The following is a 17359-nucleotide window of genomic DNA, read 5'->3' on the forward strand; positions in this document are numbered from 1 at the left end:
TCCTGTTCTTTTATAGTTGTCTATAAACTGCCTTAGTTCAAGCATGTTACTTGACGGTAGGATATCTCCATCCAATTTGCTTTCCGGCCATCAAAGCGATGGCTGTGACACATAAACGTTGCAAATACTGTCGGCACACCTCGCAAACGCCTAATCCTGACACGAGTTTAGAGTCTCCATGCATGTTATAAAGATGGCCTCTTGCTGGTTCACAGCAGAGGTGAACTAAAGCTTCTCACAGTTGTAATCATTAAAGCGAAATGGCATAGTTCCTAGCTGAACTTCTGTATCCCTGTAACTAGTTTTATGAGTTTGAATAAAAAACTAGCACACTTGATTACTTGGCAAGTGTCCAATATTCCAGGAGGTAAAGATGCGCAGGAACTAATACAGATACATCAATCATGCTCTAAAGTTTAACTGTACTGTGTCAAAAGTTAGACATAAAAATGGTCTCCAAGGTACTCCATAGAGGCGCCAATGAAGCGTTTCCCAGACATGCATTACCTTTTGGCTGGAAACTGTCCCATTCTTTGCCCATGGGTCGATTTCAAATCTCGAGTGGGAGGGACAGAGGTTTAGGATCGATGGGTCTTGAGGGATGTAAAGCTTGATTTATGCACAGCTGTGACAGCCTAACATACGAGGATTAGCTTGGGAAGAAGGTAGACTCTACACAAGGGAGACATATACGTGAAAAACTCCCGAACACAGAAAATATATTTTAATAAAATAAAACAAAAGACGTTGACTTTGAAGCTTGAACCTTCCTCCTTCGAAATTTGTGGATCTTTCTTCTGTCGGAATTGTATTGATCCCATATTCGCTTTTTTGGGGAAGGGATTAAGTTAAAATTAAGATTAGAACCTGCCTAATTCTTTACATATACTTTACACGTGTGCGCTCTTAGAAAGCAATACAAAGTTCAGTAGTTCACAATAACTTGCCATGTCACAAATCATAAGTTTGAACTTCAAATCAAGTACTTAATTTGATTTACGTGTTGTGTTGACAGAAGACCCCGTGAAAACATAACGTTACATATAATTCAAGTAGCCTTTACCAGGCGCCCGTCCTATCGCTGGTAAAATAGTAGAAATCGGCCGAGGTACTCCGCTATACAGGGTAGTCCGCTATACAGTGAAGCTCCATTATCGATAATGGAGCTTCACTGTTTAGCGGACTGTATAGCGGACTACCCTGTATAGCGGAGTACCTCGGCCGATTTCTACTATTTTGCCAGCGATAGGACGGGGGGCTGGTAGAGGCTATAATTCAAGGACAGTCATCCATACCCGCATGTATAAGTATAAAGTACATAATGAGTTCATACAAGGTGGTAGATTAGACACGCACAAGAAACACACCCACTCTTCTGTATATCCATTCTCACCAATCATTCTAGGAAAACGGTGACTGTACGCACTATCGTACACTGTATCTCAAGTGAAAATCTTCTGAAGAAGATTAACGAAGTCGCTAGGCCTGAAGTCCTGCAGTTCAACAACTTCTTGATAGAGGCATCACTGAACGGTCACGAAGACGTCATCCTTTGAACATTTGAGAATGCAGATCTCGTATAATATCGCTGTACTTTTTGTCGCGTTAATAAAGCTTCTGTATCATATCTCTTCGAATGATAATCGCCTGTGTCAAGAAATGTCACAAACGTATGTATGTGATTGGTGTAGAGCAATCTCATTGGCCAAAACTTGGGTGGTCCTATTTTGGATGTGGGGGTATAACTCTGTTTTATTCTATCTTACCGTAGCTCACTGCACAGCCTATCAGTGACTAGCCATAATTTACAATATTGCAGTTAACGTAATACACATAGGAAAAAAATGATGTAGAAAAGAACCTAGACATGATAGGTCATAGGTCAGGTGTATTGCAGGATAGAAGTCACCAAACATACAATATATCAAACCTGTCCAAGACGATGTCATAGATATTGACATTTTTATCATAGTGGCCATTTGCAACATCATTTAAAAACAATTATCTGGTCTCAAACTCTGTGGATCAAGTAATGTCACATCCTTTCCTCTATTGCATGTAAGTAACTCTGTGTCAGTGGTCTAAATAAGAATGTTATCAATTCTGGCAGTCGTCTTTGGCCATGAAGGACCAAGGACATTATATAATGTCCTTGGAAGGACTAACCAAAACTGGTTGTTTATATTTTTAAAATGTAACGTTACATATTCCAGTTACATTGAATAATGAACAATGCTTTTTCTTTGAAAGTGACATCAATGCATTCAAGGGATTTTCAGAATTAGCACCAACTTCAGCTAGGATTACCACAGTAGAAGCAAATATATTTTCTTGACTTGCAACCAAGCATGTTTCACAATAAATAAAAGTTAACATCCACTTTACAGATATTTCAGTATGAAAACAAGTTGATATAAAACCGTGTTATTGCTTTAAAAAAATACCATTTGCTAATCCAAGTTTAACAACAGTTTAAACGTCCTTCAAAAAGGTTTACAAAAAATCTATGGGTTTTTAATGTTTTCACATAGATCTATATTATAGTCCTTTTTACGTGTCAGTTGATGACCATTCTTACTGCTGATTTTTACAGTGACTAGTTATAAACCATGGGAAGCACAAAACATGTAGATGAAGTTTGCATATTGATATTTTCCATGAATCTTCCCTGCTGTGACTGTCTTTCAGACACAAATTGCGTTCTATCATGATTATGAAGGTGCCTTAACTTATCTTAAATACTATCAATCTATCTTGCACTATTGACTCTTTAAAAATTTGATTAGACAACAGAACCTTCTAAATGGGATATTTCTAAACAAAGATGGCAGTGATCCTAGTTAGCATCATCTGAAGTCTGGTTTGAGCGTCCAAACACCATTACCACCAGAGCCTCTATGGAAAGAACAGATACTATTCAACATGGAACGGAACACCACATTCTTATTGGTCCCCAGCTTGCCCTTGAACTCATCCAGCAGTTCGTCAGTGGTAGCCTGTCCATCAGTGCTTGCCTGGAAAGCGATATAGTTTCTGATTTCTACAATCATCTCGTCGTACTCGGACCCAGCTGGAGCTGCAGGTGCTTCTTGGCCGCCGTTGTCTTCGTCTCCGCTCTCATTGGCTGCTTCCAGCGACAGTTTTATGTGATTGCGGAGCCGCATCTGATTGAGGAGGCTTTCTGACGAGACGTCTTCTGAGGAAGATTTTGTACCGGCCACGTGGCCGCTGAAGTGCTTCTTCTTTGGGATGACAAACTTGGCAGCCTTGGTCTCTGACTTTCCGGGTCCACACGCACCAGCTTCAGCTGAGCTTTTCTTCTTACCAAACCTGGGTCTGTAGAGACAGAATAGATTATCATTACAACTTAAGTATCATAACCAGAAATCTGCAATTTTCACAAGCCAAAATCAAAACATACAAACAGGTAAACAATATCTAAAGACATTTCAATCACTACAACTGGATAAGATTTGAAGATTACTTCCAGACGTTTCAATCACTCTTTTTCAGCATCACCAAAATAAATTGTCAGATCATGTCAAAACTAGGCTAGCACATGAGATGTGACTAGAAAAACTGGTTGAACATGATCAAGTCACTAACTTGTAATCATCATATGTAAACTTTATCATGTTCAACAGTTTTTTCCAGTTACGTCTTAGTTACCTGTATAGACTACTTCTGACAGTTTGTTCTAGTGACCTGTAGAAGAGTGATGGATGTCACTCAAATCATCCAGAAGTACTAGTAGTCTGCGTATCTCATCCAGCTGTAAAAACTGCATTGACCGTAAACTGCAGAATCTGATGGTTATGCTCAGCTGCACTTACTTTTGTTTGACACCAGGAGGCGCTCCTGAGCCACCATGTCTGCCAGTCCAGGTGGGCACACCTGACGAGGCCCCCAGACACTGCTGCCTGGTGCGCTTCAGAGCCCTGGCCGCCTCCTTGGCCACCCTGTCAGCCTCCCCCTCCACCAGCAGGTAGTCGGGGTTGGAGGACATCATGATCTTGTCATGCTGCAGGGCGCTGTGAACACCTGAAATAAACCTCTGTGTTAACCATATAACTCCACGCATCACAAAGGGAACACATGAAATGTGTTCAGCATGCAGTGAGAAATTAATTTTGAGTCATTATCAAGAAAATGCTTTTCTTTTTCCCGGATAAGATCTGCAGAGAGCCATCACTACTTTACCTTGTACATGTAGTCAAGGAGGTTATAACCTCCTTGATGTAGTTTATCAAAATGGCAAGAAAAACACACTTGTTAACGTTTCATATAGTCAAATGCAGTGGACAATGATAGCAAATGCCTACTGTCTGGCTACAAGTAGCTGGCCCCTTATAATACAGAACTGGAATGAACAATAATCAAATTATGATACCAATCTCCAACTTCAATAAATACCATACACATGTACGACAGCAACTAACCTGACTTTTTGAAGAGCTTCTTTAGGACATAGTCCTCTGTAGCCTTGTGTGCAGACTCCTCCTCCTCTTTTGCAGATGACTGATATGCAGAGTGGCGAGCGAGGTATTCTATCTTCTCTCCTTCCAAAGCTGAAAAGGACATTCACAACCAAATCAAAACTTGTATCGCAACTTTAAATAGATAACAAATTTGTTTCTCCTTGGAATACTAATTTAGCGGAATGACTGATTACTAGTACTTTTACAAACTAGAAACATACATGTAGCTATTGTAAGATACACAGGTTTCACACATGTGTCAATGTTTCTCTCCAAGCAAATATCAGTCTGTAAAATGTACCTACCTGCATCCTTTCTCTTCTTTTTCCTTAGTTTCTTTCCTCGATTACGTGATGTTGATGGTTTGCATGCATGATTCGATGCACCAGTTTCTAATCTGGCAGTGGTAGTAGATTTCTCTGGAATGTCGGTCTGTGAGGTAGTTACTTGGTTCAATGCCTGAGTTTCCTTGGTTGACTTTTTGCTGTCATCTACAGCGCCGCTATCCACATTCCTCTGATCCTTGCTGTTGTTTTCACCTATTCCAGCTCCATTGCAGATGGGACTGCTGCCGGCATCATCACCGTTTGCTGACACTTTCTTCATTACTGAGTTCAAGGTGGAGTTCCCCAGTTTCCATTTGGCCAAGAGTCTGCTGACTGTGGCCTTGTCCTTGGGGCTGTCTGGTGAGGACGTTCTCTCAGCTGTCTTCTGTTTCCTTCTGCTGGAGAGCAGCTTCCCATCAGGCTTAGTCACCTTCTCAGCATTCTTTACCTTCCTTGTGTCAACTTTAACCTCTGACCCTGTGCCAGCAAAGATGGCGCCGGTCTCGGTGCCTTCCTTGTTGTCGTCGCAGGTCAGCGTGAATAGCTCGTACATGTCGTTGGACTTGAAGAAGCGTCGCTGCCGAGGGTCCTTCAGCACCCGATTGGTCAGGAACTGTTTGAAGATCTGCCGGTGGTAGATCTTCTCCTCGATGGTCCCGGTGGTCAGGAGGCGGTAGATGGTGACGTCCTTGACCTGGCCGATACGCCAGGCCCTCTCGCGCGCCTGCATGTCGGTGCTGGGGTTCCAGTCAGGGTCGAAGATGATGACACGGTTGGCTCCAGTAAGATTGACGCCCAGGCCACCAACTCGCGTGGTTAGCAGGAAGACAAAGATGGAGGTGTCCTGCAGAGACAGGTGGATCAAATGGAAGTTCAGTTCCACGAGTACATAAAGCAAAGGTCTGGCCAAGAGGCCAATAGTATATGGGCACTTCTAAATGCAAAACTGCATACAAAAAGACTATCTGTTCATCTCAATCCAAAAACTCTGTTACACAATACCAGAACTGTCTTTACTTATCTTAACTAGTATTGTATACGATTACTAAGTAAAAAGTTATCAGTGATCATGCATGAAGTGAACACACTGTATACCATACACAAAGGCATCTGAACAACCAGTATTGTACCTTGTTGAACTTAGTAATTTTAGGTTGTCTGGAGGAGATGGTAGTTGTTCCATCCATCCTCATGTAGGTGTAGCTCTGGTCCTGGACAAACTCCTCCATGAGGTCCAGCATCTGGCAAGATAAAGAAAGTCAGGTAAAACCATCATGACAATAGAGTAATCAAGCCTATACCTGCTAACACATTGAAACATTTCCAACGTTCCAACATGGTCATAATTTTGACAAGGGTTTGAATGAAAGTAAGACATACAAAGTAATGAAACTAGCTGTCTGTTGAATGCAATACTTGTATATATAAAGAATTTGTACGATTTTAGGTGGCAAATGTGCTAGATGTTGGCACATCAGCAACCAAATACGTAGTATCTTTTGGCACACTTTTAGACAGATTACCTGAAGAGGCTCAATGGGCGTCACTCCACCGCCAGGGAAGGTTGTGTCAAGTGCCTTTCCCAAGGGCACAACGTTGGGGCATGGTGAGCATCGAACCCGGGACCTATTGGTTCTGAGTCAGACGCTCTAACATGCCACACTGATGCCACCATACTTGTATATGTATTTGTGAACCCACCTGTTTGCTCTGTGAGAAGAGCAGCACCCTGTGGCCCTGTTTGTGCCACATCTTCAGCAGGGTGCTGACAACGATCATCTTTCCCGAGCGCTTCCAGTACCCGTAGTGCTGGTCCTTGGTCAGGGTGCTCTCGTCCGTCCCCACCATGATGCGGGGTCCTCCCGTCACCAGGTCAGGGTGGTTACAGATCTTCCGCAGAGTTATCAGACCTGCGAAGACCTACATAGACAAGAATAAGAAGATTTGAAAGTGAATAAAATGAGCGTGTTGATGCATGTATAAAGCAACAACGATTTATTGTAAATTCATTACTTTTTGCAGGTACTTGAATTCTTGGTAGAAGGGGAAAGGTGTTCGCTTATTTAACTCAGGGGTTGAAAAAACTCTGTAGTATGGTACATATGTAATACATTGTAATATAAGACATTGGAAATGCATATTCGCAGTGTCGAGAATTTGTGGTGGAGATATTATCATTGTGTAAACCAAGACAGTAAAACAACTGGGAACACTTCAACATTCACACAACTTAGGTGTGATCGGCCGTTCAGTGTAAGATAACCAGCTGCTGCCGTGCCACGTGCCCGCGAAGCTGGTGTGTTACGCGGAAGGGCGGCTATACCGGCTATACAGATACAGAAACAGTACAAATATTTGTATTTGGCAAAAAACACCACAATAACTTCTATCCGACCCTTGGCAAAATGATTTCATCTTGACCCTACAGTTTTTTTCAAGGTATCACACTTCTTATACCTGATACTGGCCATCCAATATCTGCTGGCATTCCCTGGACCCCAGATAGTCCTTGTAAGCCTCCTTCTGTTCCTCAGTTATTCTGCAGAAGAGAACCTGAGAGGAATAATGTATATATGAGAGATTAGGCAGAATAGACTTGAGAAGTTCAACCAACAACACAAATGGTACTGCCTTTGATTGTCATACATAAAGTCATGATGTCAAGGACTCAAGGGTTAGGTAGATTTCAAGGTCTCATGGCCTTTGAGGCTGTAGGGCAGTGGGTTGTTAATCCACTGTGTCTAAGGCATGGTACTGGAGGGCAGAGCCCATTCCTCTCCTGAGTGAGGAAAGTCATGTTAAGCGCCTTTCCCAAGGACACAGCTTCTAGCAAGGAACACCAGAAATCAATCCCATAAACTCTCAATCTCATGTCCGCTTTCCTAACCACTCTGCAGTTCAACATCACATAATACTAACAATACAACAAAACCAGTTCACCCGAAAATAATTTCATCAGGTTGGTAGAAAATAGGATATTGGAGATTCTTTATACACAACCAGGTATTGATCTCACCTGCTAACGCCACCTACATCTGCTACTTATAGCGGTGAGAAGCAGTACTCCAGTCAGAAGCTCTGAAGAAGGTGTCTGATAGACATCGAAACATTAGCAGGTGAGATCAATACCTGGTTGTGTATAAAGAATCTCCCATATCCAATACCTGTTCACTCTTGTTGGGCAGATTCAAGTTCATCTTGACGTCATTCTTCATCCTCCTGAGCAGGTAAGGGTTGATGGTGTCCCTCAGCACACAGGCACATTTGTACGCTGTCTGAACCTGCAGAGGGTATGATACAAGAACTCAACAACACAAGAAGCAAATACATTCAATACAAAATACCTTCTTGACCATGTCATCATTCCCCACTTAAAGAGCAAATAATTTGTTACTTGTACAAATCAATAGTAGGGAATATGTACAGTCTTCATGTGTGCTTTATTCATATCGCACCACACCTTGTGCTCTCAAATATCATATCTTATCAAAGAAGCATAATTTCAGATTTACCAACAGAGGCATGTCAGCCCCAAAACTATCATATGCAAGTAAATCTATAAAATGTTCTCACAAAAGCAGATCAAGAGTTCTGTCTTCTGGTAGAACATCAGCCTCAAAAACCATTCTACACGAGTTAGTCTATGAAATGTTTTAACAAAAGCAGATCTAGAATCATGTCTTCAGGTATAACATGTTCTCATACATGCAGATCTAGAATTATATCTTCAGGTAAAACACATCTACCACTGACGGTGTTTGTACCTGTACAGGTGTAGCATTAGCGTATCCTCCCTGAGTGATGGGTACTGAGAACTGCTCCATGAACACCGGCAGCGTCCCCAGCTTCCCGGGAAACACAAAGTCACACAGAGACCACAGCTCCCGCAGGTTATTCTGCATGGGGGACCCTGACAGGATGATCCTGGGGAACATGGCAGTGTCATGGTCATTGGTCATGTAATAATAATAATAATAATGGTGCTGAATTGCTGCAGGGTTTACAATCATATAACACAGAACAGACACATAATTGCTCCACACTTGTGGAACTGTCCCAAGGGTCTGGGCGGCTGCCATTCGGCGCCCGCAGGTGACCTCAATACGACCTTCCCCAACCGAAGTCAGGTACCCATTCACACCAAGGATGGAGTGAGGAAAGTCGTGTGAAGTGCCTTTCCCAAGGGCACAACATCGGGGCATATCAGGGTTTCGAACCCGGGACTTCTCGGTTCTGGGCGAAATGCTCTTGGGATTGCGCCACACGATGCCACAGTGTGTCTAATAGCTTACTAATATGTAATGTGTCTAATTACTTTCTGTAGGATTTCAGATGATCCTATGTCACAGAATATCCACATTCAAGATGGGCTTACATTCTCAATTATTGTGACAATTATATAGCACATCCATATCAGCAGGGAAAGTGGTAATACAAGTTATAAGTATGACTGCAAATGTTTGTCTAGCACATCCATACAAGTACTTTTAACAGGATATTGTTAGGAACCTCAAGGCTTTATCACTGGCCTAGTTTAACTGTTGTTTGTACCTGTAAGGCTTTCTAAACTGTTTACAGGCCAGCGTGACTTTAGCGTCAGGGTTCCTGATCTTACCTGTGAGGTGTTCTGAACTGTTTACAGGCCAGCGTGACTTTAGCGCCAGGGTTCCTGATCTTACCTGTGAGGTGTTCTAAACTGTTTGCAGGCCAGCGTGACTTTAGCGTCAGGGTTCCTGATCTTACCTGTGAGGTGTTCTGAACTGTTTACAGGCCAGCGTGACTTTAGCGCCAGGGTTCCTGATCTTACCTGTGAGGCGTTCTGAACTGTTTGCAGGCCAGCGTGACTTTAGCGCCAGGGTTCCTGATCTTACCTGTGAGGTGTTCTAAACTGTTTGCAGGCCAGCGTGACTTTAGCGTCAGGGTTCCTAATCTTGTGTCCCTCGTCCAGGATGACGTAGTGCCAGTCGTAGTGCAGGAGGGAGTCCTGTCTCAGGTTCACCTCCTGGTACGACGTCACCAGCACGCCACGATCTCGGGCAATCTCACGGATCAGCCGGTCCTGATGACACAGAACATTGATAACGTAAATACACTAACTAGTATAGCTTGGCAGTTACTAATTATTTAGAACGTAAATAAGAATGTCTAGCTGAGCTTTCCATGCTTCAAATTACTGTACTTGCATATAAACAGTCAATTCATTTTCACTTATGAAAAATGCTGGGTGGAATTCAAAACATTTCTGATTCTCAAACATTTGTCCAGTGGTTTAAACTTAATCAAAATATAAACATTAATGGTCACAGCATATAATGAACTCTTATTAGAAACTTTGTAAGTTTTCCGGCATATGGTGTATTTCTAAAAGCGATGTTACGGTGGAGACTTGTAGTCAAAATGATGCTTGCTAGACATTTGATTTTACAATAATAAGTGATAGGACACCATTGTATAACATGATAAATTTTGAGATAAGGTGAGCTATGTTCAAGAGGACTCTGATTTTGTATGGCTGTGAGGTTACCTTGGATGTGGTGAAGGTGCCTGACTCGTGCAGTATGGCAACTCGCACACGGGGGAACCAGGTGTGGAACTCTCGAACCCACTGTTGTAGCACTGTCACGGGAGCAACCACCAGGCATGGGCCCAGGCCTATATATCTGTACAACAATACACACGAGTTACACACACAAACATGTGTGGCACTGTCACAAACACTGGTGTAACACTGTCACAGGAGCAACCACCAGGCATGGGCCCAGGCCTATATATCTGTACAACAATACATACATTTAGTTACACACATAAACATGTGTGGCACTGTCACAAACACTGGTATAGCACTGTCACAGGAGCAACCACCAGGCATGGGCCCAGGCCTATATATCTGTACAACAATACATACAAGTTACACACATAAACATGTGTGCCACTGTCACAAACACTGGTGTAGCACTGTCACAGGAGCAACCACCAGGCATGGACCCAGACCTATATATCTGTGCAACAATACATACATGTTACACACATAAACATGTGTGCCACTGTCACAAACACTGTCACAGGAGCAACCACCAGGCAAGGGCCCAGACCTATATATCTGTTCAACAATACACACAAGTTACACACACAAACATGTGTGCCACTGTCACAAACACTGGTATAGCACTGTCACAGGAGCAACCACCAGGCATGGGCCCAGGCCTATATATCTGTACAACAATACATACATTTAGTTACACACATAAACATGTGTGGCACTGTCACAAACACTGGTATAGCACTGTCACAGGAGCAACTACCACGACTGATAGCAAAAACCTACATACATTTATACCTGCATAGTAATTACTAGTACACACACACAAGTCACAACAATATCATAAAAAATGTATATTTCATCTGGAGGAACATTGTTGGCTGACATCGCTGTACTGTTTGCCATTTCTTACTTGGTCATGATGCCTCTGTTACTGACATTGCTGTAATGTTAACAGTTTGCCATGTCTTACTTGGTCATGATGCCCCTGTTCCTGACATTGCCGTACTGCAGGCCGTACAGGAAGACGATGGCCTGGATAGTCTTCCCCAGCCCCATTTCATCTCCCATGATGCCCCCTGCTTGCTGACAGTGCAGCTCCCATAGCCACCTGACTCCTGTCTGCTGGTATCTGGTACAGAAAAGGTGTCCTCTCTTTAACTAGTTCTACATTATTGTTCTTCATACTACATCTTATAAGTACTGATAGACATGTGATACCACACATTCCTGACAAAAGGCTGTGGTTATAAACTGCAAACACGAATCTTAACTAAAAGCACCTGTTGGCTACTGTTATTCAATAAAGCATCAAATACATGTGTTTGGTGGATGATATTGTGGATCTAATAAAAGAGTTTTAAAAATATAATTCTGGCAATATGGCATAAATTGACACAATCTTGAAAATCTACTACAAGATGGTCACTTGGACCTTAGAAGGATAAGCCAAGTCCTATCCAAGAGAAGATTTACCGCTTGAAACAAAATTGGTGCAATAGTACTAGTACCTTTCACTATGTCTACACTTACTTGTAGAGCTTGTTCCATGTTTGCCCTGGCAGTTTGAATCCCCCGTCCATCTCCACATCTGATGTCTCACTATCGTTGTCCTCGCCAGCCTCGTGACGGACCTGTTTCTGCTGCAGCTTCTCCTTGTGATTTTGCCTGAACATTTCAAACAATATCAAAGATTAGTAAATTATGTCAGTAAAGCTTTGAAATTTAAATAATAATGCAATCAAATTAAGCTGATACACAGATCTCATTTTCCTGGGCAACTATTGGCCTCCATGGATCAATGCTAGTTAATTTAGTCTGACCCTCCTTGCTGACAAACATCAAAAAACCTCTTCATTGTCTCTTGAACTCTTTTGTGTTACTGTATATACCTTTTTTTACTGTTTATAGTATTATTGATATTATCTTTTTGTATTTCATTCAAATTTGAAAACAAAAGCCCACGCAGATACATGTGCACTTGTCTTGTTTTTCATGCAAGAGAGTGGAGCTTCTTTCATCTATTTATACATAACAGAGTAGAATGTTCCTTGAATGTTAGTGTTACTGATAAGATGAAACAAGCACTCTGTTTGAATACCAAACGTAGACCCACCTGAGCCTCTTGTGGAAGTACCTGAGGTTGCCATCATCCCTGCATCTGTGCTGAGGTTTCTTCTGTTTCTCCTCCCCATCCTCCTCCCCACTGGAGTCCAGGTGACCTGCCAGTCCGCTGTAGTCCATGTTGTGCTTGGATTTCCTCTTTGCACCCTTCCTCTTTTCAGATGCATCATCTGTGGACAAGATAAGATGAGTCAACAAATCCATTTCAACCACTATCAATGTTATACAGGAAGAGAATAGTACACAGGTTCTATCAACCTTCTCCCTGCTGCCTAACTCTGTAACCAATAGGGAATCAGGTGCTGAATGGTTACTTCAGTGTGCTAAAGGTTAAAAAATGGACTTCGTATTGCACATTCTCAACCTGAAAAATGATACCCTTGCTAACTGCATCATTCAGTATAGTAACAATGCCTTTTGTGCTAGCAATGCACTGTTCTGATTTATCCATCCATCCATCCATCCATCCATCCATCCATCCATCCATCCATCCATCCATCCATCCATTGATCCATCCATCCATCCATCCATCCATCCTACAAACAAAACACTGCCAGAGGAATGCTCACCAGATAAGTCTCCGATGTCCACATCATCTAACCAGGAGTCCCTCATCTCACGCTTGGAAGGCACATACTCATCATCACTGTTGGACCAATCACCACCTGACACATCACTGTCATCACTGTTCCGTATCTTTCCGCCCAGTCTGGGACTATTTCCTTTCCTTGTCCAAGCAGATGAACTGTTTGAGGATTCATTCCACAACTCTGGTGATTCTCGCTTCAGCTTTGCAGGTGAAGATTTGGACTTTGCTAGTCTGGGACTGTCAGCAGAGCCTTCTGATGCTGACAAAGACTGTCTCCTTCTGCCTTTTCCAATGTTTGACGTCTTTTTAGACATCTTGTTTTTCTTGCTAGGAGTCTCTGGCTCCTCACTATTATTTTTTTGTTTTCTCTTAGGTTGCTTCTGCTTTACCATTTTCTTCTTTTGCTTCGACAGTTGGTCTTGTTTGGCTAGGTACTTCTCAAAGTCTGACATGACGTCTGTCACAATTTTCTTTGGTCCTTGAGGTTTGGCAGCATCGGCTGGGGCAGGAGTGGGGTCAAAGGGCGTGATCTGTCCAGTCCTGATCAGACGTTCCCTCTCAGTCTCCTGCTTATTTGCACCAGACATCAGGCCTTCCAGGGCAGACACGTTATCTGCTGGGTCTGTAGAGAGAAAAAACACCAATCCTCAACAAAGAGGCATGCAGACATGCCTAGACAAATTCCTTGCCAAGTCATGTATCAAAGGATTTTACTTCATCATCCTTGCCGCTTTCATCTATCGATGATGCGGGCCACCACTGCTTTTAGGATTTTACTTGTACCAATGACAAAGCTAGTATATGACTCATGGGTAAGATTGGAGTTGCTAACAATTGAAAATCAAAAGTAAAAAAGAGTGGTTTTAGATAGGGGTGAATCAGATAGGAAGAAAGGGAATATACAGAAGCACAGTGGAATGGGCAATAAGGAAAGTACCAGGTTCCTCCTCTTCCTCCACAACAGGCTCATCTGTGTCTCCTCCAAGGATGTTCATCAGCTTCTTGTGTTTGGCTCGGAGCTTCTTCAACTGTTTCAGCTATAACAAATACAGACATCAGATCATGAATATCTGGATAACTTCCTGTTGGAATGTCAATATTTCCTTTCAGATTTTTTCAGGTGAGCGTTCTCTATAAAGATGCATTGTTGCATAAGGTTTCTCTAGTCTTTTAATATAAGTCTATATTTCCCACTTTAAATCATATTGTCATTTCATGGCACCACTGCATGCGTACTTTATGTTGTTATTGGCCATATTTCTATCCCTGAACTTATAAGACAGCAGTATAGGATATTAAGTTTCAACACATATCTATAGTGTGATTGTATGCAATCTTAGTATTTTTACCCTACTTCATGTACCAACACTGATGAACTTCCAATTTTAAACCTCACCTTGTTTTCCTTCTGTCTCTTGATGCTGTCCACCCTCCTCTGTACATCCCTGTTGTTGAGTCCGAAGGAGGCAGGCAGACCTGAGATGGCCCTGTCCATCCTAGTCACCTCTTGTTTCACTGACCTACATTATACAGAATAAAGTTCATTCAAAATGTTGGTAGATAAAAGTGTTAAACTTCTGCTTAGGGAATATTTTCCTGCAAGTACATAACACTTAGTCTGACTGTCATCCTGTTTAGTTCCAGGCTGTGCCTAGCCTGGAACTAAACAGGATGACACTCAGGCTACATAACACCATATACATATGAAGATGCTAAAGCAAAGGGTTGTTACGGGCATGTCTATGGACGTTTATATAGAAGGTCCCACCTGATGTCATCTAAGACATTCTTGAGTTCTCTCTCAGCAGAGGTCTTTCTCTTCTGCTCCAGGTCTGCCTGTACAGCCAAATCCACCTGGCACAACAAAAGGTAACTGGTTTTAGCCTAGTATCATAGTAGCCTGGAGTCCAGCCTTATTAGCTTTAGTCCGCTACCCAAGCGCCGCTCCTCGTCAATATTGGTTGGACTCCAGGCTAGTATCATGGGGCACATCAGCGTGTTACAAAGTAACAAACATATGTACAGTCTGTCTCTCCATGTATATACTGTAAATCTTTAAACCTTCACAGTCATGTTTTTTTTTTGTGATTTTCACAATGACTTCTCCACCACAAATTCCTGACACCGCAAATAATACTGCACAACAGAATGGTTTAAACCACAAATCCACAAATTCAAAACGCAGCAAAAAAACTCCTTTTCCATCCTACCTCCAAAAAAAAACGCCGCAAAAAGAAAATATGATTCTACACTACCTTCTAAATAGATAGTGTCAATCTAAATGCATGACTGGTTACAACACAACCTTGGAAAAATACAGACCAAGGAAGCCCAGTTGTAAGTGAGCATGTATGTTCCTACCTGACTCATGATGCCATGTTCCAGAGTCTCCTGGTTGTACACATCCACCCCCAGACCCTGCAGCTCCGAGGCCTGGTCCTGGGGAGCCACCGCCTGGATCTGACTGGTGTCTATACTAAACATGGACGGTCCCGACGCCTTGCCTGTCGTTATTCCCTTACTGAGGGCTTCAGCCAGCTGTAATGCTGCTTTAGCATCTTCATCCAGAGTTTCATCACTCTTAACTGTCTCCAAAGTGAAGTTACTTGCTCCATCTACAGGTTCTAACTTTGGTGTTGTTTGCATTAGAGTTTGATTAGCCATAGATAATGGCACGGACTCATTCATGGATGCCCCTGTGAGAGCAGCGGTGATACTGGGGTAGGCTGAGGACATAGTGGAAGACATGGGTTGTTCCAGTGGCCAGTTATTACCTGGTCCCAGATTCACATTGCCCTGCCCTGACATTTGAAGTTGTGGGTTGTAAAAATTGTTCAATGAACCGAAGCCATCCATTACACTGCTGTTACCTAGTCCCTGGTACGTATCACCCTGTCCTGACATTTGAAACTGTGGGTCCTGAAAATTGTTCAATGTACCGAAGCCATCCATGGCATTGCTGTTGGTACTAACTAGTCCCTGGCCTGACATGTGAAATTGTGGGTTGTGAAAACTGTTCAGTGAACTGGAGCCATCTGTAACATTGCTGTTTCCCAGTCCCAGATCACCAAGTCCTGACATTTGAAACTGCAGGTCCTGAAAATTGTTGGATGTACCAAGGCCATCCAAAGCATTGCTGTTAGTGTTACCTAGCCCCTGGTACATATCACCCTGACCCGACATTTGAAACTGCGGGTCCTGAAAATTGTTCAATGTACCGAGGCCATCCAAAACATTGCTGGCAGCCTCCATGACCATGTTGAGTTGGTCTTCCTGTTTCACTCCTTCTGTCCTGAAGACAGGAGACACTTCTTCTAGTGTTGTCTCCATTGTGATCAGGCTACGACCTATGATATGACAGATTAACAGAAGATCAGAATACATAAGGCATAGTGCTGTGTACCTACCTAAACCCGTGTTCAGGTTCAGGTCTGGATTTAGATCCAGAGGTTCAGGTTCAGGTCCAGACTTGTATTATTATTTAGGCTGAACCCATGGCATATGTCATATTGGCATACGCCTTACATGCAACTTGAAAACTATATATGCAAAATTATCTGCAGTCAGTAGTTAACACAATATTTCAGTTAAAAACACAAAAGCAGCAATGTTTTCATATTTTTTCATTGCAAATTTCATGATCTAAGGAAGGTTTAAGATGGTTTAAAACAAAAAGGAGAGTATAAGGGAGATATTTCTTTTTTATTTCAAGTCCGACTTGTTTCCAGACGTTTCCAAACATTAGGAAATAAGATTACTTCACAGTTTATCTGGTAACGTTAGCTAACGAAGTAGTGCAACAGAAAACCGGTGTGTGTAGAATTGTGTCCATGGCAGTGACTGTCCCGGGACGGCATAATTTTACCCGGTATTGTTGCACAAGCTTACGCAATGATTTCAGCCTGTGCATCATAATTCGTTTACAGCATGTTGCTATGAATATACCAGGCTCTGACTCTTTCTGTTCGATCCTGGTGATACCTAGGCTTATCAGTGATAAATAGGAAAGGTTTTACCCACCAAAACCACAGTAAAATGCCAGGAAACTCCAGCGCTTTAGCAGCAAACCCTGTCTGCTGCCGTCTGTCCACCATTTTGTACCATTCACTTCAGATAGGTGGCCATATTAGAATATATGCTGCCTGCATACGTGCCCGCTTACAAACAAATCGTTAGTTTCGAGAAAATCAAGAAAGCTTCAAATTCGGCACGAAAAAAAAATCAGTTGTAGAGACAATTTTATCTTTTGATTCTTTGAAGTGAATTCGTCTAAAAAAAATAGTAAAGCAGGCACAGTTCTTGG

The 17359-nt window shown here is 42.4% G+C and overlaps 1 protein-coding gene across 1 annotated transcript; it reads right to left on the bottom strand.

The window, feature by feature from the left end:
• Positions 1–1868: 1868 nt before the first annotated feature.
• On the bottom strand, positions 1869–17192 carry LOC136440686 (DNA excision repair protein ERCC-6-like). The gene is made up of 20 exons (XM_066436786.1): positions 17077–17192; positions 15418–16403; positions 14825–14910; positions 14453–14576; positions 13994–14093; positions 13037–13678; positions 12460–12637; positions 11877–12011; positions 11317–11475; positions 10329–10464; positions 9676–9863; positions 8569–8728; positions 7969–8085; positions 7262–7357; positions 6506–6724; positions 5935–6045; positions 4784–5648; positions 4440–4568; positions 3834–4041; positions 1869–3336 (listed from the first exon to the last, which is right to left on the bottom strand). The coding sequence occupies exons 2-20, from the start codon at positions 16384–16386 to the stop codon at positions 2847–2849; spliced, it is 5112 nt and encodes a 1703-aa protein (XP_066292883.1). The 5' UTR covers positions 16387–16403; positions 17077–17192; the 3' UTR covers positions 1869–2846.
• Positions 17193–17359: the final 167 nt, after the last annotated feature.

The sequence above is a fragment of the Branchiostoma lanceolatum genome, chromosome 8 (genome assembly GCF_035083965.1).
Source record: "Branchiostoma lanceolatum isolate klBraLanc5 chromosome 8, klBraLanc5.hap2, whole genome shotgun sequence".
In the NCBI taxonomy this organism is placed as follows: Eukaryota; Metazoa; Chordata; class Leptocardii; order Amphioxiformes; family Branchiostomatidae; genus Branchiostoma; species Branchiostoma lanceolatum.